Source organism: Pelecanus crispus, chromosome 1 (genome assembly GCF_030463565.1).
Source record: "Pelecanus crispus isolate bPelCri1 chromosome 1, bPelCri1.pri, whole genome shotgun sequence".
Lineage (NCBI taxonomy): Eukaryota > Metazoa > Chordata > Aves > Pelecaniformes > Pelecanidae > Pelecanus > Pelecanus crispus.
Window position 1 is genome coordinate 54,960,111 of NC_134643.1, and position 27,231 is coordinate 54,987,341.

Genomic DNA, 27,231 nt, shown 5'->3' on the forward strand with positions numbered 1-27,231 from the left:
TGACAAGGTCCCACAGCCCTAATCTCTTCATACATCCAATGCCTTAAAAGAAAAAAGAAAAAAATAAACCAGAAAAACAGCAATGTCTGGGGGAACAGTGCTCTTACCAAATAAGAAATTTACTCTGAGAGTGAACTGAGATTGAAAGCAGGTATTTTCCAGGAGGCTCAAGAATATCAGGCAAATATTTCACATAGAAATGTTGCCTTAAGTCCTGTCACCAAGATCGAGAGTGAGACAGAGCATCAGCAAGTGCAAGAAAGACCTGATTCTTTTCTTGACTAACATCAAGGTCATGCATGAGTGACAGTGCCATAAAGCTCAGCAGATGCCTGCCCGTGACCCCAGCAGGGCTGGTAAGTGACCCGGCACAGAAACGTCAACAGTGCTTTACATGAACAAAACTGTCCTTGTGGGCTGACATGGCCCCATGTCATATATGAAGGCCATTGACTTTGTTCTTATCGCTTGCAACATCCATTTCAATGTGGCTGAAAGCAGGGTTGTCAGTTCCTTCGTCTGCCACATTAAACGGTTTCCAGTTTGACACTTCCACCTCCTGTGGCTAAAAAACAGAAGACAAAAGCCATGCTGTGAAGTAGAAGAAACAGTCTTCCTCTCTTTGACCTGCCTGGATGCCTTGCAGGAAAACACATGTTGGTTGCTGACAGAGCATAAACAGTATTCATTGCAGCAGCTGGTATTTTTCTAGGGGCATGGAAAGTTTCTTATTGCATAAGGTACTAGTTGTGTAAAATGTTCTCGTCACACAAAATCTTCTTGTCCTGCAAAGTGTCTATAAAGTATTCTTGGGTGTGCAAAGTTCTAATTGCTGTTTTCATGTCTAGCGATCTGTCACAAGGATGTCCCTGAGCTATTGACCCCTAACCCTTAGTCTTTGCCGCATCTTTGACATGAAGAGCAGATTAATGTGCATCATTGCTTTGAGGTTCCACCTCTGTTAAACATAATGAGCTGCTGAGCTCTTCATGTGCAGGAAGTTGCTCAGTTGCGCCTGATTTTTTCTTTTTCTCAACAACTTTCTGCATTATTTGTGATGCCAAGTATGTGTTATGCAGCTCCCAGCTGTATAACCAGGCAGACGCTTGTTTCTGAATCCGCACAGAAAATAGGCTGTGGACATTAGCTTCCATGTGGGTGGGTTTTTTTCAAAAGACTTCAGGGATTAAATTCCCAGATAGTGAAAACAGATGTTGGCCCATTGAAGACAGTGAATGACAATAGCTGGATAGCTGGTATCCAGTCCTGACATGGGCAAATAGCATTACAATAGTATTGTAAAAAGCCCTTTCTCTCCCTGGTGCGTATATCCAGAAACTGAAATATATGAGATCGTACTAATAGAAGTTGTCATCATGAGGGAGAATCATTTTGCATACTGGACCATCTCAAAAATATGATCATTGCCTATACTGCAGCGCTTGAAAAGCACTGAACAAAGCTGAGCTTGAATGTTCAGCATCCTGATGACACTGATTGAAAAGAGATCTATATTCTATTAAAAAAAAAAAACCACAAACAAATTTCCCCTATATTGTCCCTTCTAAGGGATGTTATTAGCCAATAACGTCTCACCTTTTCTTATATCTTAGGGAGGGAGCTAGGAAACAGATACACCAACTAGAAATGTTTTCTCTCAAACAGTAGCTCAAGTTGAGAACACATGTTTACAAACAAAGGAAGCTTTGCTGAGTCCAAAGCGTGCCTTGGGTCAGCTTCCAAGACACTAGTGAGGGAGTATTTTGGCAGAAACCCAGAGAACAACTGTCCCTTGTCTCAGCTGCTGCTCTGCTGTTCACTGAAATCAAGCTGTGGCCAAACACAGCTTCCCTGCCTATGCCAGCCGCATTACTCCTACCCGCCTTGTGCTCTGCTACTACCTTAAAGCAGACAGTCATATCAGGCACCATCAGGTGCTATTCATCCTGGTGGGAAAAAATAAGCCAGGGACTTTGCCTTTGTCCCCAGGAGGAAAGATTGATTTAAATGAGATGCATAATTACACTTACTGTCTCAGATTTAAACCATGAGAAGTTGGACAGGAAATCTTCCTTGGTCAGCAAGAATTTACGATCTGTGTTCTGCTTTAGTCCTCCTGCAAAATAGGTGGGTTTCCAGTCAGCTAAGTTTTCATGTGCAAATGATATGTCAGAGCCCAGCTACGGGCACCAGGCCAAGTGATCAGGACAGAGTCATGCAGCAAAAGCCATCAAGCAATCACAGGCCTTAGGGATCATTTCTTTACGATGTATACCCTGCACTTCTCAAAATAGAAAAGGATCCTCAAGGTCTGCTTGAAATGCCTTAGCCATTTCCCAGAGTTTCCTAGATCCTCCTGAGATTTCTTATTGGGTAAAAAACACCGAGACAATAATCAGAAAAGGATTAATCCCATACAATGATATCTGGGACCACCCTGCCAGTCCAGGACCTGTGGTACCAAGTGCTGCCCTGGAGCCTGAGCCCTAGTCCTCAGCTCCCTGTCAGCAAGTCTCCAGAGTTGCCAGCAACTTTTACAGTGAGTTATTTAAGGGCAGCCCCAAGGTGGGGGGATGAGGGTTAATGGGATGTCTGGGCATTTTTAAGGCATGGAAGATTAACTATTCTTGTGTGGGAATGTGTGTGGGAAAGAAGGAGATGCAAGTGCTGGGAATTAGCTCTGATTGCCACCTGAGGCTTAAATGGGCTCTTGCTCTACAGAAACTAGGGTGATATTGTGGTTGGGTCAGTTCTTTTGGGTTGCTATTTCTTGAGCTGAGGCAGTCTCATCTGGATTTACTAAGCTGCCCAGTTTTCATGCTTTGTTTCATGGCCTGTGGATGACCTGGTAAGAGGCAAATTTGTCTACAAGCATCACTATAGCAATAGGAAGAGCTTGTGATGGGAAGAAAGTGGGGAGCAAATCCTCTATAAACTCACAAGGAAAATGGTAGAACTGTAACATGCTTATTAGTTGCAGTGCACAGGGAAGCTAATGGAAGCAAGCTTGTGTGCTGGGTTTGGAGTTTTATAGTCCTGAAGCAGGTCAGACTAATAGGTCTGAAATCTAACAGCCTCATAGATGAGGGCTGTTGTAGGAATTTGGCTGGGCATACTGGGGAAAGCTGTGAGAGCAGCTGCTTTTGTGCTATTTCTGCCATGCATGAGGTGGATGACAGGTATGCTTTGCATATCACCTAGATGCAAAAATAGTGAGGCCATGGGCTGGAACTGAAGTCCCTGCTCTTACCTGTGGGGTGCTGCTTTTTGTTTGCACAAATACTACAGGGAAAGTGAGAAAGAAGCTAACATAGCCATGCACAGGGTCTGCAGCTCTTAGGTACGTGCTTGGGGAATGTGGTGAACAGCATGCACTGGACAGGTGCAGACAATAATCCTTGAGTGCTCTGAACTCACTCAAAGTAAAACTGCTTTTGTCCTCTAGGAGCATGGGTGTATCTCCTTGCGTGGAGCTGTTGCCATGTTCAGGGACAACCCTTAAACCTCCAGTCCCTGCTGGCATCAGGGAAGACAGATGACTTTTATCTTTTTTGCCCCTCTTAGGTTAAAAGACTGCTGAAACTTCTTTCTCCTTAGAAATCTGAAGTAACCTTTGCTGTGAGAAGAGATCAGGAGTGGGATGCAGAAGGGCTGAGGGGAGGAAATGAGAGTTAGGATGGTAACCTTTATACAACATATGCAATAGGGTCACCGGTGCTTCCTGTGGCAATGTAAGCTCTCTGGTCATCCTAGTTTGAAAGAGATCTAAGACACATTAAATCACAGCTCTGGAACTAGTACCTGTTAGGAGACTGATAATTATTCCCACAACTACTGTGGTAAGTGTCCCAAGTGTGCTGAAGTAGAGATAAGACAAGGAATACCAGTTGTCTGCCAGGGCAGGCCTGAAAAAGAGCAGAAAAAGTGTTAATGTCTGCTTTCCTATTCCAAGCACCTTGAAAATGTTGTCTGTTTTCAGACAGAGTATAAATACAGAGTTACTTCTGAACCAAGTGACCTGGTACTCTTGAACTACCTCCATACAATAAAATATGCAGTGAAAATCTGTTAAAAGTCCAGGAGATTGGTCAGTACAGTGAGGCAATGCATGGGACAGAGCAGGTAAAACAGGACAGTCCTGTCTCTGCTAGGAATCTAGTGCAGAGCTGAGCACTCCAGCTATCCAGATGAAGGGATAACTTCTTTAGAAGGGGGGACATTATTTAAAGAAGGGGACACTGGGGAAAAAAAAAAGTAGGAAATCAGCCATGTGCAGCTCTAAACAGCCAAAAACAATAGGGCAACTGTCACACCCTAGGTTAAACCTTATTTTGTTCTCCCTGGCAATGTGCTCTGTTGCAATGGTTACTTCCCTGCAGCCATGAGCAATGCTGGAGGACTCATGTGAGAGCTGAGGTATATGAAACTGGATGTTGGGCACCCATGAGTGTACCAGGGTATCTACTGCTGGTTGTACAGTGTACAGAGTGCTGTACAGAGGTTGCTCTATGGTGTAAGGATTGGGAATCCCTAGAAATGTGTCTGTTCAGCTTTTGTTCCTGCTATTGCCTATGTTGTCTTTCATAACTGTTACACTTAATTGTGATTGTCCAAAGTAAGACATATGGTAATTGCAGAAGGGAGAAAATCCCTTGTATTTCGCCCATTATATGGATTATGCCCTCTTCTGAATTTCCTGTATAGAACTATTTCTCCACAGACAAGCTGTTGTAGGTGGAGCTGTTAAACTGGCAAATTGCTGTTTAACTGCCCACTACTTTAATTCATGCGTCAGACTGTGGGAGTTAATCCAATAACTAATAATGTTATGCTGTCTTTGACACCATGGTTCCTGGTAAGGCATATCCAAGCCTTTAAACTCAAATATTGAACTGAAGCTTTTCAGATCAATAGGAAGATTCACTTTGACTTATGTTCTGGCATAACTCAGACAAACTTCACTCCCACAGGAAAAAAAAAAAAATTGAGAAAACTGTTTCATCTTAAACAGCCTGGCAGGTAAACCAGGGATGGATAGTTATAGCAACCCAAATGCTAGACAGATGTTCATGTTGCTTTAAAACAAATATATGCTTTCTTGATTGCACATGATGAACTTGTATACCTCTCTGCAGTCGTTGTGTTGAAGACTGTTGTTAATGGATTTCCTGTTGATGTCAAATTTACTGAGGTTATATTACAGCCTGCAGTTGAGAGATACAGTGGCTTGGTCCTCTCTGGGAGTGGAGGATAAATCTGAGATCCGATTCCAACCCAAAGTGAAATAACAAAGCCACTGACAAGACCCACAAATGCACCCTGCAAAACAGAAAATGAAACTTGGATTTACATGAAAAGCAAAAGGATATTTGAAAAAAAACAACACCTAGATGAGGAAAAAAAACAGTCAAGATAATCTAACCTGTAGACTCCATAGCAAAAATAAATATACAGTTGGGGAAAGCTGGGGAGTTTACTTCATTCCCCTTTTGGGAAATACAGTGTTTACTCACAGCTCCTGAGCCACACCTCTTCTTATTCTGCCACTATGCCTTTACAATCAAAGGATAGCTTTGGGTTGCACGGTATGTGGGAAAATACTGCTTTATTTGAACAAATACAGAAGCTATTTTTCCTTTTTCTTATGTGATCTGTTTTTGCATGTCTCTTCTACTTCAGGGTGGGGTTTTTTTTGGCTGACTGCTAGTCATTTCTGTTGTTTTTTTTTTTTTAAGTATATACATAAAATTTGCAACTGCAAAGAGGTAAAGGTTAGTGATTAGTGAACCTTACTAAATAGCAATCCTGTCAGACTAGCCTATGGACCATACTCCAAAGTTGGTCAAATCCATTTTTTGATGGAATAGCTTTTTCCTCTGGAAATTATAATTTCATGATACTAAAGCACTCTGAGAACGCACCAATTCAGTCTGCAAGTGCTTGGGCCCCATTTTTCCAGCCTGACCCCTTTTTGCTCAGACAGGCCAGCATCCTCTGAGTCTACTGGTTGTTCAGCTACATCTCAAGACACACTGTTCCCTGCTTCTAAAACTGTTTATTCCAGAAATCCTTGCCAAAATTCCATTTTTTATTTGGACTTTTCCCCCCCTCTGGTCATGTAAATCTCTTCACGGGATGGAAATTCAAGTTCCTATACAGCTCTGTTCATTGCTTCCTTGGGATAATGAGGAAAGGGAGCAAGGGGAAATGTCCTTGTGGAAAGTATCAAAGACATCTCCCTTGCTGCCCAACACAAAATTATTGGGGGGGAGGGAGAAGGAGGTGCCCAAAATTATCAATGAATTTTGGATGAACAGGGCTTTAAATTTCTACTTACAATTCCATTTGCAAAGGAGCAGAGGATCCCCAAGGTAAACAGTCCTAAAAGAGGGCCGCCGATCATGCCGAAAATGCTGAGTGCTGCCTGAGGAAGGAAGAGAGTCTGCTATCAGGTGCTGTGTGAGGAAAGTTAAAGCCTCCAACGTGGCAAGAAGGGAAGATGTTGAGAAGGAAATTATGAGGTTTTTAACTGGTGTGTACTCGGCTGGCAGGACTTCGTATAGTTACATGGGTGCTTAGAGCAGAGACCGCGCCATAGGCTGTTTGAGGCCAGCACTCAACAAAGAATAAAAACTAATCTCATAATGGTATCCAGCAATTATTTACTTACATAATTCATTCTGGGTCATTCAACATGGAGATGAAAAAGCAGTCTGACACCTACCTGTAACAAGGCTCCCAGGAGAGATGCCACTGCAGCCATAGCAATGCAGACTCCACCATAGAACAGGCCTGTGTGGGAAAGGCAGAGTGATGCGTAAATCTGCCAAAGTTTGAAAATCAATAATGGAAATGTTTCCGTCTAACCCAGCATGGCCCCCAACATCTCCACAACAAGCTTGTTAGGATATAGGTTTTTTCTAAGAGAGCCTGAATTGGCCAAAAGGTCAGGTTTCTGTGTACATTAAGAGGAGATCATGCAAACTTGACAAAGTCCTCTTCCTGTATATTGCTAAAGATTAATTAATAAGTGGCAACCATATGGATTAGCCATAGTGGCAATACCACAGGTATGCTGGTATTGCCCAGCTAATCTCCTGTGTCATAGTCCTTATTTTCAAGGAATGATTTTTGCTTCTCAGTCTAAAGTCTTTGGTGCAAGGAAGTAAATGCTGGCAGACTACTGGGAGCTGGCACCATGACAAAGAAAATCCCGGGTCACTGGGATGCAGTGTCTCTTCCCAGGACCCATAACACTGGCTTATTTGTTGTTTTCACCTCCACCCCTGTTGAGTTTCAGTGCACTAGTAATAGGTTAATCCCACTGTTCAATGTGATATGTCAGGCAACTCATGATAACACCAACAATTTTGGCATAAACCTTGTCTGCAATAATGTTTAAGAAACTGCTCTCAGGTGAAAATATTTAATACTTGTCACCTGCCACCAGTCTGCTGCACTCACTAGTATGGGCTATAACACCATGTTGGGACTGTGGTTTTTCCACACTTACTACAAACACTGTTTGGGTTACACCTGCAGCTGGTCATAGACAGTACAACTAGCAGTGAGGGCAATTGCACTTCAGAGATTTAAACCATTTGCTCAGCTTAGTTCTGACCCTCTTCTCTGAGCTACATTAAAGAGGAGCTAAACAGACTGAGGGTCTTAGGGTATATCAGAGAAGACGTGAAGTTTCTCATTCTCTGGAATGTTATTGGGACACAATGCTATTGCTCGTGTATCACTCAGTTCAAAATGTTTGTTACAAAATTGTTTCCTATGCTTCCCATTTTTGACAGATGAAAGAAACTAACAGCTGTTTCAGTCTGAGACATTTGGCATTGTAGTATTGCAAATCAATATCGAATACAGATGCAGTGCGTCTTTCTTGTTTAAAGATCAAACAAGATGGCTTTTTTCCTTGTGCTCACTTGAAATAGCCTGTCCCCCTTCTGTGTAAAACCTACGCAGCTGATCTCGTCTCCCCCAAGTATTGCACCAATGTAGTCTTATTGGTGTGAATGCACTTACTCCTGACTTATACTGCCATTAAGCAAGATCTGAATCAAGCCCTTGCTTTGTAAAGCAAAAGTGGAAAAGATATTTTCCAGACATACTCATCCCCATGGAAATCCATGACAACTTCTTTTCAGAGAGGGATCTGAAGCGCGGCCTAATGAAGTCTTCGACAGTCACGGCAGCCAGAGCATTGATGCTGGAGGACACTGTACTACAGAAGGCAAGATTTATACAACTTTTTTATCTAGAAGCTGAAATCATAGGTAACAGATGGGTTACTGGCAGAGAGAAACTGCCACTGTCTAGAACAGTGGCAGAAAACTAATGTAACTGCTGTATTGGTTGAAATCACTTATTATTCCAGGTGATGCAGTTAATAGCTTACAAAAATTGTTTAAAATAATTGCTTTTAGTGAAGATAAGGCAAATCCTGATGAAAAGATGGGCCTGGAGAAGTCAATGAAAATACCTATTATGTGGCTAAGCTGTAAACGTTACTGGTATATGTAATACCTTCACAAACAATCTGCACAGTATATATCTGGGGGGTAAAATTCCTACACACAGGTCACTGGTTACTTTGAATGCACTCTCAGAGGAGGATTCAGATAATCTATTATACTCATCTAAAAATTAGGCATCTAGTCCAAATTGAACTACTCCAGGCTCCCTATGGGGTCAGAGAAACCAGCACTCCTAAGGCACAAAGCCAGTCAGGTGATCTTGTATCTATGTGTACCTTGCTCTTGCAAGCCACCAGCTTTTCCTCAGCATGTGAAAAACAAATATCCTGGCTGTTCCTTCTATTATGAAGCTACAAGTACTCAGAACAAAAAAATTATTCTGGTGTCACGTTCTTAAGTTTCCTCATTTTTATCTGCTTATTATTGTTCAGAGCCTTCCTCGACAGAAGCAGTATTTCCTAAAAGATGCTGAACAAAACACTCCCCACTATGGGACAGAAGGGGATTGGTTTGTCTCCTTCAGTAAAAATATATTGTGATTGTTGTTTTCATGGGGATCATTCAAGACAATTGGAAGTCCAGAAACTTTTGTAAACAAGACTCTAAAGATCAGGGATGAGGAAAAGGAGATGGCTTTAAAGATATGCAGGTTTGAAACTGGAATATTAAAGATGAGCAGTAGGTAATTCCCCCAAACTGTAGATATTTTGTGTAACCACCCATTTATAATACTTTAAAATTCCTACAGCAGAGGGGTTTTAAAAGCACAGAGAGGAGGATTTGTTAGTGCTGTACATCACGTGTGGCTAGCTATTTCCTCACACTCTTGGTAGGGCACTCCAAACAGCTCTGAGTTGTAGGACCTCAGATCGCCACTGTTGGAAACTATGGATTTTTAAGCTGCATCAGCAAAGAACTTATAGTGGTTTTTTTAAAGACCAAAAATTAGCTAGACAAAGAAATAAAATGCAAAAGTTTTAGTATAAATGCAACTTTAGCTCTAACAAAGAAAGAAAAAAAACCCACTAGGTTCCAAATTATTAAATTACCTTAATGTTCCACTGTAGGCACTAGCCACAAAAAGCCCTGGCATGCCTGGAAAATCGTGGAGAATATCCAGCACTAGGTATGGCATTAGCTGAAAAATTCAGAGAGTAAGAAATATTACTGTCTGTCCTAATTTTCCTTTTTTTCACTGTATTATTTTTGTTATAGCCTTCTCACTGGCATTCTGCCCAGCTGTTCTAGTTTTTAATGTCCCATCTTGTACTATTTATTGGTTTTCTACAGAGAAAACCTATCCTAAAACATCCACTCGAGATACAGCAAAGTCTGTTTAGACCACCCAACTGAGATGAGCCTATAGCCATGCTGTCAGGCTTGCTTTCCAGTGACAATGGTATAGAAAACTAGTGCTGGGCAGCAGGTAGTCTGTATTGTACATCACTCTGTTGGGCTCGAGTGCCACAGTAGATGCTTATGTCTGCTGTCAACTCCATAAAAAGGTTTTTAGATACAGTCCAACAACCTCAGGGTACCTGAGAACAATTTCCATATGGAAACCATGTGCCATTTGTTGACCTTTCAAGATCTGAGTGCTGGAAAGGGGTACACATTTCCAGATTTTCCTCCTGTGAACCATAGTTTTTCCATGGACAAGTTGGTGTTTTTAGTACCTTGCTTCTAGTTTCCACCTGGCAGGAATGACTTAATTTTCTTTGGGTTTCCACCTTGGCTTTCCATATCTCATCTTATTCTACCATTAAAGACCAGGTGGTCCTGCCTCAGGTACTCTGCTGTCTGTGCTCTTCTCCTGGCTTTCCAGCTATTGTCCATGGGGAGTTATCCAGAGCCTACAATTATCCCAGGCATAAACATACAAACAAAAAGACTTGTATGATTTCCTTGGGCCCTAACTCTGGTCAGTCTACGGGCTCCCAGAGCTCTTGTTCCTCAGGTAAATCTCCTGCTCCAGGCCTATTTAGGGAGAGGCTGCCCATCGGTTAGAAGGCGATTTCTCTGCAGCATGGTATGATGCAATATGATTGCCCAGCTCTCCTCCAAAGGAGGGAAGGATTCACCATTGCTAGTGAAGAATTGCCTGCTGGTAACCTTCTTCCAGGCATATGCTTCGGGCATGATGATGTTTTGAGTCTCAAAAGGCCTTCACCTCCCTTGGCATAGAGTGGTTTAGGTTGGGTAATAAAAAGCAGCTCGCAAGGGCCTGCAGTCACTCACACAGGCACTGCTCATTTCAGCTGTCCCCAGTGGCAGTCGCCTTCCCTCACTTCTCTCTGAAGCAGTTTCATGCAATGTTGGCACTCCCGGGCCCGTTTTGGGTGAGAAACCCAAATAAGGGCAGAGGTGAGTGGACTGAACACTGCAGATCGCTGCTCTCCCTGCCACCCTCCTTACCTGGTGCTGAGAGACCTGCAGCTCTGGGACAGCTGGGGGGCACTGGGACTGAACAGCGCCAAGGACAGGTCTACTGCTTTCTCCAGGTTATTCCCTCCTGCCATGGTCTCAGCTTAATCCCTCAGTGTTACAGACTCGCCTGATAAGGGACTTGGGTATGTCATTATTCCCAACACCCTGGTTCTTGACCCACCCCCTCATCTGGTTGTTATGGCTGCAGAGGAAGGATGCTCCCTCACCACCTTCCCCTCAAACGTGGAGCCCTACCTGGTCAAGAGCCGACACCTGCTTTGCTGTCCACGGGTCGCAGTCCTTGTAGATGGAGTAGAGGGCCAGGCCACACAGCGCCGCGCAGGCCAGTATCGCCCAGAGACCCAACAGGTTGAGGTAGAGGGACCTGCACCAACACACACGGAAACACCATGTTAGAGCTCGATGTCCCGCAAGACCCCACTGGGGCCAAGCAAGCCAGTGCCGAGGAGACCTCCTGGTCATGATACGGCTCCCACCTTGTCACCCAGTGTGAGATCACGTTTTTAAATATATGAATTACACTTCTGGTTTTGGTTGTACGGTCTGAACGACCATCCCCTGACAACGTCTGCTTGGGACATGATGGGAAAGATGATATGGCAATCCCCACATTTCATCATGTGCACGAGTTTTACGCTGCAGGCAGCTGGCAAGATCACACTCTTCCCCCCTTGCCACACCCATTGCTAAAGACAAACCCCGGACAGTTTTGTAAGGCGGTGTGCCCCAGATCAAAGTGTGGGGTACCTTTTAGTCAGCACCAGCACTCCTTTGCCTCTGGAGCTGCAGTGCCGTGCTTACACAATGCTGGAGTTGCCCTTGTAAAGCAACAAATCCCCCATTTCCTTCTGGGACAGTCTCTGTGGGAGGCAGCAATGAGGCACTGGGACCTGGTCTGTAGCCACCTACAGCTGCCACTTCCAGAGAGCAGAGGGTGGCCACCAATCCCAGGGCTTCCCCTTTAGTAACTGAACAACTTGGAGCCTGGTATGGTCCAGTAATCCCCCATCGCCTCCCCACATCCTGATGGGAGCTTCAGCTAACACTGAGAGCAGAAATCCGTTTTCATCTGGCATTAACACTACTTTTGCCACACACAACAGGCAGACTCTGTTGGCAGTGAAAAACAAATTGTTCTCCTTGCCCAGTGAGGGCTTTTCCCTTCCATCTAACTATCCGATCTTCTCAAATGTTTCGCAGCTCTTGATGACTCCTGGGTCACAAAGTTCTTCTCACCTAGGGTGGTCAGTTCAAGCAAAAACACCCACCGGGAACTTGGCCTTGAAAAACAGCATTCCTTTCCAGCAGTTGCCTCCCAGTTACCTGTGTACCATCCACCGATAGTGATTTAACTGCCTCATATATCACGTACCCTGGACCTGTACCAACTGCTAAGACCTCTGTTGGGAGGATCTTTGGTTTCTGTGCAAATATATCCATGCTTGCAATGCTTCAGGAGGCCTTTTAGTGCTTTCAGTTCCCAAGAAGGTAAGGGGCACCAGCCTTTGGACTGCTCTAGAGGACTATCAGGATGAACGAAGAAGTAAACCTAACTTTATGGGCCTTGTTAGGCATTGAAATGGACATTTTCAGAAAGGCGTAACATAGATTAACTAGTTGAACTATCAGTTTTATACCATAGAAAAAATTATTGGCAAGCACAATGTAAGCTCCTAAAAAAAGACCTATATAAATAAAAGCTGATTTACACATGGTAGGGGAAACTCTGCATTTATGCTTTGTATATGCAATTAGGGGTGGTCTAAACACAGAACCAGCAGCACTTTAAATTCCTCTCTAGACTAATTTACTAAAAATTAAGTAGTCCTTATAGATGCTCACATATTGGTTGGAAGTCTTGCATCCATTTAGCTAAAGCTGTTCCTGCATTAGCATAATCTACTGTGATATAAACTGATTTAGCACAAAATTTAACCAATGAGTTAAATCAATCCCAATCTTTTGAACAGATGTAATAGCAGTATTAGCCTATAGCCTGTAGTAACAATCAGAAAGTCAAAAGAAACACATGGAGGCAAAAGAAATTGTTTGTCTGAATCCGACAATTCTTGTTTTTAAACTGCGTCAGTGTTGGACAGTTACAAGAAAGCTGTTTTTTTCCTTCTGATTTACATCCCAGCTCATGGTACACCCTATGACTAAGCAGTGGAGCATAATAATTGTAGTCCTATTGGAGGGAGGTGTTCCCATTAATTCTGGGTGAGTAACATGGGGTGGAGTTTGGGTGAAGTAGGCACTGTGACTGCACAATGCTTATTTTTGGCTGTTTGTTTCAGGCTGGCTCTAAGATTTTAGCACTGAAATATGCCAGGTGATGACCTTAAAAGGGAAGTAGAGAAAAATGTGTTAGTGGCCCATATTTTTCTGAAAAAGTAGCTCTCCTGCTCCGTGTGCCTGTTATCGTTCATATATGAGCATTATGTTCAGTTTGCCTAGTTACTGTTTGAGGATAACAGCATGTGCTCCTACCTACTGGTGTGTTTCTTAAATGGGGTGGAATCTTTCCCAAAGCCTGAGAAATTCCTATTCTTGTGCCACTGTTAAAGGCCTTCCCAAAAACTGCAAGTTGGGATCTGCGAAAGAATTATTTTCTCAGCTCTGATTTATTATTGTGCTGTCTCTTATAAAGCCTTACAGTAAATGCCACAGGGGTACAAAACCCTCTTACTTTGACCTGATGACATCTTGCACTTCTATGTACAGGTTAAATGGCAACAAGAGGTGCAGGCCACCAATGTGTCTTGCCAGATGTGACTAATTACATTTGCAAATGAACTAGATAGTCACCGTAGAATGGCAGTGTTTGTAGCTGTGACAAGCTGCAACGATTATACAAAATGATTTTGCCACTCAGGGGAAATTCCCTGCACAAGTGAGGCACAAGCAAGATGCCATGGAGTCCAGCCACCAACACCAGCAGGAGAGGATTCCACTGATTAAGGCTGTGCCACCACTAATATGGTATGAGCTATAAATCCCATCCAAACACCTCCAGAACCAGATAGCCTCCAGCCCTGGTCAAAGCTTCTGCACAGCTCAGAATATCTGGCCAGAAGGTGCCACAGTGCCAGATTCCCCTTGGCCACACTCTACTTCTGGGATGCTGTGGAGGTGTCCCTCCTTACAGAGAGGGTAGGGAGGGTGTGAGAGAGGAGCACAGCCCTAAGTGGAGCAGGTGCTCAGGAAGAAGTCTCACTGGCACAAATCTGGCACAATGTATGCAGCTGTTTTCCTATATGCAATCATACCAGGCAGCATTACAGATGTGGGATGCACCTCTTGCCTCTGCAGTGCCGAGAACCTGGAACCCAGCTATGCACCAGAGGCTGTGGAGAAGCCACGTGGTGTGTTGAAGATGTGGCACTGTACGCTGGAAATGTAGCTGATGATGAGCATCAGTTCATTCCTGCCTGCAGTGTAAATGACTGAAAAGTAGATTTTGCATTATTGCCATAACCAAAATATTTCAGTTCTAAACTGCAGATGATTTTGTGGGTATTCTGCTGACTTTACAAAGTGAAAGCCTTCATAAAGCTCCTCCTCTGTATGTCACTGTATTATAGAACTCATAGGGACTATAGTTATGATGTGCATTTATATATTTCTCCTATAAATAGACTTTATGAGCTCACTAATAATTCTTAAATCCTGAGTTATGAACTACTGGAATGATACTAAAGATAAAGGTAAGAAAACAGTGTTAGTAAGTATACTCCATTCTACAGTAAAGGTTGATAAGAGATGTTTAAACTCAAGGAAAACAACTCTCTGCCAGTTTCCATAGTGAATTCCTGAAGAAAAAATCATTATTATTATGAAAACAAAATATATGATTCCTCAGCAATTTTATCACTGAATAAAACATTTCTGCACTTTCTCATGCATATACTCATTGGTATGGAAAAATCTTTTAGTCTTTACTTACACAAAATTCCCACACAATGGTTTAGGTTTAGTAGAGCAGCAATTCCAGATGCTGTCTTGATATGGCTTCAGCATAAGTACTATATTATTTGGTCTTTAGGTTGCATATAAACTTAATGCAGCTATTTGTATGCAAGACTACCGGCACAGTGAAACATTCTGGCACAAAGTTCAATGTTATAGCAATTATGTGTAATTCAAATACCAGTACTTATTGTGCCAATTTGTCTTCTACCTGGTCAACAAAACAGCAAGCAAAAGTTGTTACCCTTTACAAATGGGTTTTATATAGACAAAAACTATTCCTTTAGAAAAAATCTCCCTTATAAAGAACAGACACTGCTAAATTCAGACACTAAGAGTTACTGTAGGCAGACTTACAGTTTTGCGTGGAACCTGCTTTTGCATGCAATGTATCTCTGTACTTGAGACTGGTTGACCCCATATATGCCAGTCCAGGTGAAGGTCCCACCTATAACAATCGTCCAGAAGGTGTGCCTTTGCAAAGGACTGGGATTAAAGCTACAATGAGAGGGAAAAGAGAAAACAAATTCAGAATATGAAAATCTTCTCATTACGAGAAGACCTTAAGGGCTAGGAGAAAAAATTTCCTCATACTTGTTCTAATACAAACTCTCTTAATTTGGACAGATTTCGAACATTCAGATATGTGAAATCTGAACTTATGTAAAAAAAAATTAAAACTCAGAGCTGAGATGCTGATCTAGTGAATACTCTGATCTGTCCAAAGGTGAAGTTTAACTAATTTGTTTGCCTATAAACCACAATGTTATGTAAAGCTGTATGATGCCTGTGATTATTGTGATGAAACGATGTTCCAGTAAAAAGTTGGACATCAGTCTAACAGCAATATAAAGGTGTGTTTGCACACCCAGCCTTTGTGGATAGAGCTTCTGTAAAACATTTTGCTGGTTTAGCTAAGTGAATAACAGATTTTGAATGGCCATAAATATATATTTTTTTAAATCACAGTTTAATATAGCAATCAATTATGTTTATCTTTGTGAACAATGTAATATTATTTCACCTATTGCATGCCTTTATTCCTTTTCTTTTCCCATCTGAGAACTCTATGACTGGGGGAAGAAGCAATGCAGTACAACCACTGCAAATCAGCCAAACAGATCAAAAAATGACTGTTCATGAGAAGGAAAAAAAAAATACCCACAGATTAACTATTTACTGAAGAACTTGGTGAAGAATTTTACAGGACAACCTGATGAGTATTGTGAACTGACAGACAAAGAGACAAAAGGTAATACTTGTTGCACTAAACCTTCACTAATAGCCCTGGGTGAAGCTTCTCATCAAAAGTACAATAACTTTTTTTTTTTAAACTTAAAGTGGTTTTTGATTCAACACTGTCAGAATGAATGCAAAATGATATTTTTAGGCTACGATTACTTACAGTAATGGAGGGTAAAATACTATTAAAACAACTTTTAATTTTTGTTTCAAGAAAAAGAAAAACATTTCCCTTTTTCAGACGAGAGAAAAACTATTATTTTCCCAGTTGTTTTGGTTCAGCACCTGAAATGCCAAATCAGCTGTTTGCAAATTGTAAGTATAAATATGATTGTCCTCTCCTATTCACCATTCCCTTTCAGTGAAATCCAAAATGTATGCTTAAAACACCTACTTGACAAAGTGAAAAGGTTTTGCTCTTTACAGGATTTTGCATGGTGTAAAACCTAAAAAAAAATCCCTCAAACTAGATAAGCTTGTTTAAAAATATATAAAAATTGGGTCACAACTCCTCCCCTCCTCCTCCTTCAGTAGCAACTTAATTTCACAGTTAGTCACATGGGTTCTATTTGTAGGAATAGAGAGGCACATAATCTGCAAGTACAAACTCACTCCCAGAAGTTTAATCTTCCTCCATAGTAGGAATCATTTACAATGCGTCCAATTCCCTCCTGAACCACCACAGCTCGTATAATCACAGACGAAAATCCAGCGACCATGATTCCAACCTGGAAAACGTCTGTCCACACCACTGCCTTCAGACCACCCTGTAGGAGGAACAGCATGTATCAGGTACAACAGGGCAGCAGCACTCTTGCTTTGCACTCACATTCAACTAAGAGAAACACTACTATCTGTATAATGCATAATAGATTAATTTCATCTTCTTCTTTAATAGAAACAATTCTGTACTGGAGTGTTTAGGAATTGCATTATGGAACCCATTCAGGACATCCCAGCCCTTTTTTTGAAGTGCACTAGAATTGACTTTGGCCATACACATAGTTTAATCCAGTATTTCCTTCATCACATAACCCAATTCAGAAGTTTGTATCAAAAGATAAATTGGCAGACACGGGTCACCTTACATATATACAGTACCACTAACTCCAGAAGGCATACCATTCGTGTATAAAAATAAACATGATTTAATCCAACACATCCAAATAAATTTGTCACTGAGGTTTCACTTAATAATTTCTAGACACTTGGTCAATTAACACTAATCTAAAGACCAATCTGTTCATATGACACTTGCTATTTTCAGTGGCTCTATTCAGTAACAGACAGGACTATTATAGTTGCAGTAAGCAGGTGCTTGACAAATTACACAGCTAAACCCTACAGGATTAGAAGAAAAAATTACAGGAGGATTTTTAGGAAGGGAAATCTGTCTTTTTGCTGTTCTTTCAGCAACAACAGAAGTTTGAATGTATCAAAACAGAAAAGGTTTGAGTTACATCATGGCTACCTTTGCATCCAGAGAAGTCCCTGGGTGAATATGGCCCTGTGGCTACAGCTACGCTGTGAAATGTACTCCCATGGGATAACCCAGTTATTAGGCTACTTTCCAATAAATTCCATCTATGATGTGAATGGTGAAAGGAACAGAGATTTTTCTCAGCCGAAGGGCCCACATACCAGCGTGCAGTAGAAAGTGCAGACCACGCCAGTTGCCGCCACTGCACCCCACAAGTCGAAGCCAGTGACTGAAAAAGAGGGAAATGGCACGGGTGTGAATGAGGCACTGGGGACAAAAAAATGAAGGTCAATTTTTCACCCCCGAACTTGTTGTTGAAAAAAAACTAGAAATGAGTTAAATGCAGAAGTAGGAGGTAATAAAACACAGCAATAAAAAGATTTGTGTGTCTAAACCAGGGGATTTGCGCTAAACAGTTCTAAAAATGAAACAGTTGTTACAGACATTGGAAACTGCTAAAAAGTTAGATGTGTTTCAGAACATATGTGCTGGAAAAAAAAGAGTTAGATATGCTTCAAGAAGCTATTTGTCTTTAATGTGAATGCTGCCAAACAATACATCCAGTATGTTTGTAGGCCCCAACTCAGGAAAGTTTTAAAACACATGCCCTTCCTTTGAAGTGCTTGGGTAGCCCCACAGAGTCCTCAGGCAGGGATTTAAGCAGGTAAACAGCAGGGGGATGCTCCACGGAGGCAAGGTGGTTCAAGCATGGTCTGGAAGAACTGTGTCAGACTAAAACCCTTTCTTTTATTCTTCTTTCTTTTAGGGACACATGACAGTATGTCTGTGCTAGACAATGCTGTGCTGTGGTTGGCATTACAAGCTGTCACTGCCCCAGCTTGGCACACTCACATGCTGCCAGGCAGGGCACTGGGGACTCCCCGACACATAGCTCAGGCTGATTAGAAACACTGCAACAAAACTAATGAAACTCATCACTTTGAGTTGAGAGCCAGCTAGGTCATAGCTTGGTTTAGCATGGATTCACAGGGCAAATATAAACATCAAGGACATAAAACCTGTGGGACTTACACACCAGAGGAGACCAATGCAGACGGTGTTGGGTTTTTAGTTCCTTTTTGTTCAATGAACAAGCCAAAAAAGCCAGCAAACAGAACAATTGTGATTTTCATTCTAGCCAAAATGATTAATTTTTTTATTTGCATTTTGTTATTGCCTTTTCTTGCCAAGTAGACAAATTAATTGTGTCAGATTAAAAGTTTCATTTGGCTCTACATAAAAGCTTTTTCCCCTTTAAAAATAAATGTGGCTCATTTCCAAAGCAAAGAGTCATTTTGAAGTAGAAAATGGAAATACTTCTTTTTGTAAATATCACAACAAACAATCTTAAGTTGAAGATCCCTTGCTGTTGATTTGGTTTTCCTGGCAAAACAATAGGCCAAGTTAAACAGTTCCAGGCAGCCCAAAACCGTATTTACAGAACTTTTGCCTCACTCTCCTCTTGAAGAAGAGCACTTAACCAGGGGAATTAAATGTGTGTTTAGTCTCTGCGTTGCCTTCAAAATTCCTGAAGTCTTCTTAACTGTTTTGAATGTAGCCATGACCTAAGGATATTACATGAGAGTTAATGAGAGCAGATTTTCCCCTCAAGTCTCTTCTATAATTCCTTACAGAGGGGATTAATGGACTAGGATTACCAATGGGAGGCCTTCTATCAGAGTTCCCACCAGGATCAACAGAAATCTTAGAAGGCTTCACAGTCAAGCCTTCAGCTATATCTCTAGGGGTGCATCACCAAAAAAACCCATACCAGTACTAGATGCAGAAAAAATTATAACAGTAGAACAACAGTTGCAGTATACTCATCTTACCTTGATTTAGTGCTAAAGCTGGAGCATAAATGACAATACCAGTGTATAAAATCTAGAAGGGGAAAAAAGATATAAGATCAAAATAAATGTAAATTCCTGGAAAGGTGGTAGCTTTCTGAGATGGTTTCTTTTCAAGCATTTATGCAGTCTGTATTTCCTAAATTCATAACTGTTGAGAAATAATTCCAACTGTTAGAAGATGAATGTCTGAGACTAATCGGCAGTGCAGCCTCACAGCCTAGTGTTCTTAAAACAAATACCAGGGACTCTTGAAGACCAAATCCCTCTTCAGCTTCTCCTGGCTTTTATAATTAACTTATTTTATTGCTTTAAAACTGCAGTCATATGGCAGAAACAAGAGCAAAAGGAAGTTCATGAGGTTTACAGATGGTTTGCCAGGGAATCTATAACAGTTTATTTTCTCAGTCTTGGGCTCAATGTGCATCTCAGTATGCAAATATAATGCACGTGAGTAAGAACAAAAAATACAGCATTAGTCATTATAGATAGAATTATAAGGAATTATACTCCTGTAAGATGAAGCCACGCATGATTATCAGCAGATTTGTATTTTCACCCAATAAAGATATAGACAAATCAAGGAGCTACTCCATCCATTTTTGAGGGCAGTGAGATTCATACACTGATATTCTCCATAATTACTTTGTGCATATTTTTAAAACCTGTTTGCTTTTTTATCACTGTTATTACAGCATTGTGCTACTGGGACAAGTTCAGCTGTGACATGGTTCAGGGGAATACAGCTTGCAATGTGCAGATCACTTCCGTGAAGGTCAGTGGTCTTGATTCAAAGGATCTACATCAGTGTCAGGTCCTGAGCTGACTTGCATTAACTTTCCATGACTGAGCTCTTCTGACTCCCTGATTTACAGGGGTGGGACTTGGGCATGGAAAAGCAGCAGAATCGGACATCATCCAGCATTCAGTAAGCCTTTGCCCTTACTGCGAGTGTGAAGTTGGCCCTAGGCACAGGTGGTAAACCAGAGCAGGCTGGCTAACTGCTGGATTACTCGCTGTGGCTTTTGAGCAGGTCAAATCCAGACCCCATGACAGAGCTCTGCCACACGGCCAGCAGCTATGCTCGCAAGAGAGCCAAGAGGTAACTGTAGTGGTAATCCATCTGTGGGAGGAAATGAGTATGGACACGCTGCTGCACCCAGCAAGACCAAATTGCCCTGGCCCTTTTCTGTGCACCTGCTACGAGCACATGCCAGAAAGGATGGTGGGGCCACTGGGGAAATAGTTATTCCTACCTGTGTACTACTCCCCACATGCATGTGCGCAAGTTTGTTTCTCTCTGTGCCACAAGTCCTCTCTAGGTTTTCATACAGAGGCTGTATGCAAAGAAAGTTGCTGGTCCTGACCAGCCCCTGGTGAATGCTCCCTCAGCACCGATTGCATCACTTCACAGCCAACAACTACTGACACCTGTCAAGCCCTGTCAATGCTCAACTTGCTGACCATGCAGTGACTGTCAGCATGGGCTGTTGAATCATAGAATGGTTTGGGTGGGAAGGGACGTCTTAAAGGTCATCTAGTCCAGCCCCCCCTGCCACGGGCCTGGACATTTTCCACTAGATCAGGCTGCTCAAAGCCCCATCCAACCTGGCTTTGAACACTTCCAGCGATAGGGCATCCCCAGCCTCTCTGGGCAACCTTGTGGAATGTTTCACCACCCTCACCATAAAAAAAAAATCTTTCTTATATCCAATCTAAATCTACCCCCTTTCACTTTAAAATTGCTGCCCCTTGTGCTGTCACTACAGGCCTTGGTAAAAAGTCTGTCCCCATCTTTCTTATAAGCCCCCTTTAATTATTGAAAGGCCACAATAAGGTCTCCCCACGGCTGCCTTTTCTCCAGGCTGAACAACCTCAACTCTCTCAGCCTTCCTGCACAGGAGAGGTGTTCCAGCTTTCTGATCATTTTCACAGCCTTCGTCTGGATCCACTCTAACAGGTAACAGGTCCATGTCTTTCTTGTACAGGGCACACCAGAGCTAGATGCAGTACTGCAGGTGGAGTCTCACAAGAGTGGAGTAGAAGGGGAAAATCACCTCCCTCAACCTGCTGGCCACACTTTTTAGGTAGCCCAGGATACAATGGGGTTTTGAGGCTGCAAGTGCACACTGCTGGCACATATCCAATTTTTCATCCACCAGTATCCCCAAGTCCTTCTCTACAGGTCTGCTCTTAATCAGTCCATCCCCCAGTCTGTACTGATATTGGGGATCACGCTGACCCAGGTGCAGGAACTTACACTTGGCCTTGTTGAACTTCCTGAGGTTCACATGGGCCCACTCCTCAAGCCTGTCAAGGCCCCTCTGGATGGCATCCCTTCCCTCTAGCATATCAACTGCACCACTCAGCTTGGTGTCATCCACAAACTTGCTGAGGATGCACTCAATCCCACTATCTATGTCATTAATGAAGATATTAAATAGTATTGGTCTCAGTACAGACCCATGATGGACACTACTCAGTACTGGTTTGCATTGGGAAATTGAGTCATTGACAGCAACTGTTTGGGTGGAACTATCCTATCTAATCCAGCTATCTAATAGTCCATCCATCAAATCCATGTCTCTCCAATCCTGCTCATTCAGGGAGTCAGCATGAGAAAGTGGCTTTCTCATATGCAGCAAACAAGTGCCAGAAGCTTTGAACCATCAGAAATTAAAATTTGTCACAAGTATGATCACATTTTTGTGTAAATTAAAACAGGACTGATGATACAATCTTTCCACTTCTTCAGTGGTTTTTCAGGTTGTATTACTACATATCCTTTTTTTTTTCTTCTTTTAAACACATGCCAATATTCACAGAACAGTTAAAATTGCACCATTAAAATCTTGGGGGATTCCTTTCCTCACTATTCTTTTCATTATTCAGGTTAAATTGTTAGTGCTTGGCACAGAAAGACACCTATAGATCTTTAGTTAATTTCTTTGGGCACATATTTAAGTTGTATAGAATTATTTTTCTGATCTTTGGAAGCAAAGACTATGCTTGGCTTGTTCCAACTTATGCAACTGTGATGTCTTTGTATTTGCTGGTGAAACAGTGTCCTATGGGCTTGTGTATCTATAAATGCCAGCTAAGCAGCACTTTTCAAGTAATTAATTAACACTGCATTCACCACCATCTTACAGGTGCAAGTGTGATTGTCTTGTAATGCATGGTGTGTCTTAAAAATACAAAAAGGGCAAAAAGCAAGCATGTAACTTGAAAAGCTTTCTGATTGCATATTCATTCTTGTTTTGAAATCCCCAAAAAGTCCACTTCAAAATTGTGAGAAGAACACATTTTTATCTCTGGTGCATTTGGCACACGCTTGCTGTGCATGTAAAGCTGTGGTCTCATACTGACTCACTGAATGGGCTGGATACAGCACACTGCACCAACAGTAACTGGCAGGGACTGCTTCAGTTTAACATTCCCCAAGGCAGTAATTTGCTCCTTCTCAGTTTGCAGACACCCAGTTTTTTTCCAGTGGTGGTGGTGGTACAAACACTTGTGCAGCAAATGACAGCTCCTGACAGCTTGTTTTGTCACCTTTCACAGACCCTTGAGAATTAGTCAGACTCCCAGAATCCATGGACCAGAGGATGAAAACTGCTGCTGTAGATAATTGGGGCATGTTTACATTTTGAACCCCTTGTGGGTTCCTTGAGCAGGCAGGCGAACGACTGTTCTTCACACTGCTACCCTGCAATGAAGGGTTGCTTGTCTCATGGCATGGCACTGATGCCAAGTGACTGCTCCGGGTGCTCAACAATGTATACAGAGACCCAAAGGGCAGGTAGCCCAGCATCTGCTCCCCACCTCATTGCTTTGGAGAAGAAAGAGCTTTGTTTCTCCCACTCCCAGCCACCCACGCACTGTGGTAACCTCATCAACCGTTCAGAGAAAACATCCAGTTACACTAAGATGAAGAATCCTGGTGGCTATGAGGACCACAGAACAGCTTTGAGGGTTTACTTGCCGTTTGTATAATGAAGAGGACTGTTCCACAGAGGCGCAGGTATTTATTAAATCGAAGCTGTAAATACTGCAAAAGAGAAGAAAACCCAAATGTTTATATGGAAACTTGGCACTATTGATATGACTAGAGTGAAGCAATGAACAATAAAGAAAAGGGCATAGTGTTGCTTTTACATTTTCATGAATGGCCAAAACTCCTAGAGTCACCTTGATTGGTATCTCTTTCAACTTGATTTGATATTCTTTACAGACCTCACCATGGGGTAATGACACACGAGCAAGTGAAGTAGACATAAGCTAGTCGGTATACAATGGAGTGTGCAGAATGGAAACTGGTGCTACCCAGCTGCCTCAAGGCATTTGATAGGCAAGGAGCTGTGCACCATGACCCACCAAAGATCAGCACGTATTACCACAGAATCATTTAATATCCTGAGTTGGAAGGGACCCACAAGTATCATAGAGTCCAACTCCTGACCTCACACAGGGCGACCTAAAAGTTCATAATGACATACCAGCAACCAACAGAACCCACTTGCGTTGTGAAATCAGAGAGAAAAAGAAAACATTATGGCTATTCCTAAGCCTTTGTCAATTTGGTAACTCTGGCATTATGCGTGTCCATCTGAACTGTTGTGAGAGAGGCCAGGTTTTCAATGGTCTGCATCTTCATCCCATGGTAATCTCACCTTCTGCACTGCCCAAAGCAGCTCACCGTATCCTACCGTAAGTAGAAATCTAGCCTTTTGCAAAACAGGAACCCTCACTTTTCTATCTAGCCTGGGACAGCACAGCCTCTGAATGAGTTTGTCACACTGTAGAGCAGATTTCTTCCCACCATCTGTCCTAACAACCTTCTAGGGTGTGTGGTTGCACAAAAGGGATCTCCCTTTGCCTGCCAAGCTGTTCAATCAACAAACATTGAATTACCTCAAAGCGCTCACTCATTAATTGAGCATTTAAAACGTGATCTGTGAGCAAGTCCACACAAGGAAGCAGTGCTGAACCCCTGGACAGACACAAAAAGTTGTTTCATCTCTGAACTCTGTCCACTAATAGAAGTTACATCTTTTATAGGTGCATTACTCTGATTTAACCCCAAGATTATCAGTGAGTTTCCTGTCATAATTATCATTCCTTACTTAAAAGAGCCCTATTTTAAGTGTCATCATAACTAAAACAGTCCAAAGATTAATAGTTTAAAACACACTGGAAGCCACCGGAGATTTCTGTTGGTGAATTCTTATCTAAATGTACCAACAGAAACCTTGTTTTCAGCCTCCACTGCTGCAACGCCCCTGTTCAGTGTAATAAAATGCAGAAGACCAAAGCAGCTAGCCAAGGAATTTCACCTGCACCGATGCCCCTTTCCCAATGTCCTCTGCGAAAAAAGCAATTTGCCTCCAAATCTGTAGCTAAGAGCTATCGCCATGCTAGGAACTATCACCATGCAAGCAGATAAACAGGTTGCACAGACCTAAATCAGAAGAGAGTGCTGACCAGATGCTTCCTCACCCCAGAACAGTCAGACTCGGCCTGTGATGTGTCCCACCGCCCCAGATATCTCTGTGCTGCTAGGTATAGCTTTAACTTACACACTGAGCTGAAGACCAGTTCAGCCAAATTTTGGTGGAAGTAAGAAAACTCTCCAGGACACAGAGCGTTGCTGACCTCCCTGTATAAGCATGATGGAGAAGACATTCACTGGTGTGAACAGCCTCACGTGGAAAGGCTGTCTCCCCAAAATCTCTAGGAACACCACAAACATCTACTCTGCCAGAGGGGGACTTTTGTGGCAGCACCTGAGCTTGGAAACCTATCTGGAGGGAGCGTGATTTGAGAACTCTGGTTCCTGTGTTAGATGCTCTTGCACTCTGCTTTTGGTATATTAATTACACATCATCAACCATATGTCACCATCCAAGGTGCACGAGGATTAATCCACTTGCTGAACTGAGTATTTGAAGTGAGGAAACAGATCTGGCATGGTGCACTGCTCCTGAGCCCAGACAGCAGGGTTGAGCATCTCCTCTCTGTGGAGGCAGTGTGGGAAGACTTGAGGACAAAGCACGTTGCAGCCCGCCCTTGGGACTGTGGAGATACGGGGCAGCACAGATTGCAGAGGGATTTGAGGGAAGAGACTGAGGGGAGACATGTAGAAAGCAGGCATGAGAGGTCCCTCAGCTCCCTGAAGGCTTCGGAAAGGCTCCTTCTACTCCACCTTACCTCGTAGGTGCTGGTAATGCCCAGCTTGTAGAAGACGGGCAGGAAGATCTCGGCACTGCACAGCACCACCAGGCCGTAGGTGATGGCGAAGATGCAGAAGATGGCACCATAGCGGTAGATCTCGGCAGGGGTGCCCAGCACGGTGACAGCTGACATGAAGCTGGCGGTGAGGGAGAATGCGACGGGGACGGCGCTCATGCTGCGGCCCCCCATGAGGAAATCCTTGGATGTCTTCTGTCCTCCTCCTGCGAAGGCGTAGTAGACCCCGATAACGGCCGAGATCAGCAACATGGCCGCAAAGACCACGTAGTCCCAGACGGTAAACCGCGCCATGGTACCCCGGAGCCAAGGATTTGCCCTAAAGTCAGACGGGCAGCCGCTGCCCCAGCAGGGCCGGCACGGGAGGAAGGGGATGGGGAGGGGACCCCGCGGGGGTGCCGCGGTGCGGTGCCGTGCGCGCCGCCGGCGCTTGCTCGGCGCGGAGCGGTGCGGTGCGGCGCGGAGCGGTGCGGTGCGCGCGGAGCGGTGTGGTGCGGCGCGGAGCGGTGCGCGCGGAGCGGTGTGGTGCGGTGCGGAGCGGTGTGGTGCGGTGCAGAGCGGTGCGGTGCGCGCGGAGCGGTGTGGTGCCGCTCGGAGCGGTGTGGTGCGGCTCGGAGCGGAGCGGTGCGGTGCGCGCGGAGCGGTGTGGTGCGGTGCGGTGCGCGCGGAGCGGTGTGGTGCGGCTCGGAACGGTGCGGTGCGCCGCGCCCCGCGGAGGTCTCGGCCCGTGTGTCTCCGGGCGGGCGGAGGCGGGCTGCCCCGGGAGCCGCAGTGCGAGTGCCGGAGCCGGCAGGGCGGGCGGGCGGGCCTTATAGGGTGCCGGGGCCCGCTCCTCCCCGCGGCGCTGAGCGCCTCCGCGGAGCGGGAAGGGGCGGCGATACCGGCGGCGCGGCCCCGGCCGGGCCGTGCCCTGCCCGCGCTATTGCCGCCCGCCCTGCGCCTCCGGGCCCTGCGGCGCCGAGGCTGGCGGGATGGCCCCGCCGCAGAGCCCCGCCTGAACGGGGCTGCACCGCAAACTAGGGTCGCGGTCCAGGGTTTTGGAGGGAAGGCAATTCACCCGACGGTTCCCCGGGGTGGTATTTCCAAGCCTTCTTCGTTAGCATATGCTACCATCGCCTCAAATGAAGCAGCTGAAAACACGTTTTAATAGATACATTTCTATGGTTTGACTAATCTGGAAGATACCTCACCGAATCAGACATCATAGTGATTTGCCAAGGTGAGCTGCTGAACGCTACGTGGCAGGGAAGCCCCACAGAAGTTTTAGAAGCTATGCTCACAGAAGTTTTGCTAATGCTCTTCAACTAATCGCAGGTTCAAGAGCCAAAGTGCACAGGAATATCACGGATGGATCTTCACATTCCTTACCCACAGGGGAATGCATCAAAAACACCTGTGGGTTTTCAAGGTCATGGATGTCAAGTGGTGGAGATGGGCCTGTTTCTATAGCTAGCACATCCGAGACTAACACAGCAAATACTACATTTGGCCACTTTGCCACACATTA

The 27,231-nt window shown here is 43.8% G+C and overlaps 1 protein-coding gene across 1 annotated transcript; it reads right to left on the bottom strand.

The window, feature by feature from the left end:
- Positions 1–433: 433 nt before the first annotated feature.
- Positions 434–26,018, bottom strand: SLC5A8 (solute carrier family 5 member 8). Its single transcript, XM_009484705.1, has 15 exons — positions 25,686–26,018; positions 23,461–23,526; positions 19,458–19,509; positions 17,787–17,854; positions 16,758–16,912; positions 15,261–15,401; positions 11,169–11,298; positions 9,536–9,624; positions 8,121–8,233; positions 6,725–6,792; positions 6,338–6,424; positions 5,126–5,319; positions 3,802–3,905; positions 2,031–2,116; positions 434–565 (listed from the first exon to the last, which is right to left on the bottom strand). Exons 1-15 carry the CDS (start codon positions 26,016–26,018, stop codon positions 434–436), a joined length of 1,818 nt encoding a protein of 605 aa, XP_009482980.1.
- Positions 26,019–27,231: the final 1,213 nt, after the last annotated feature.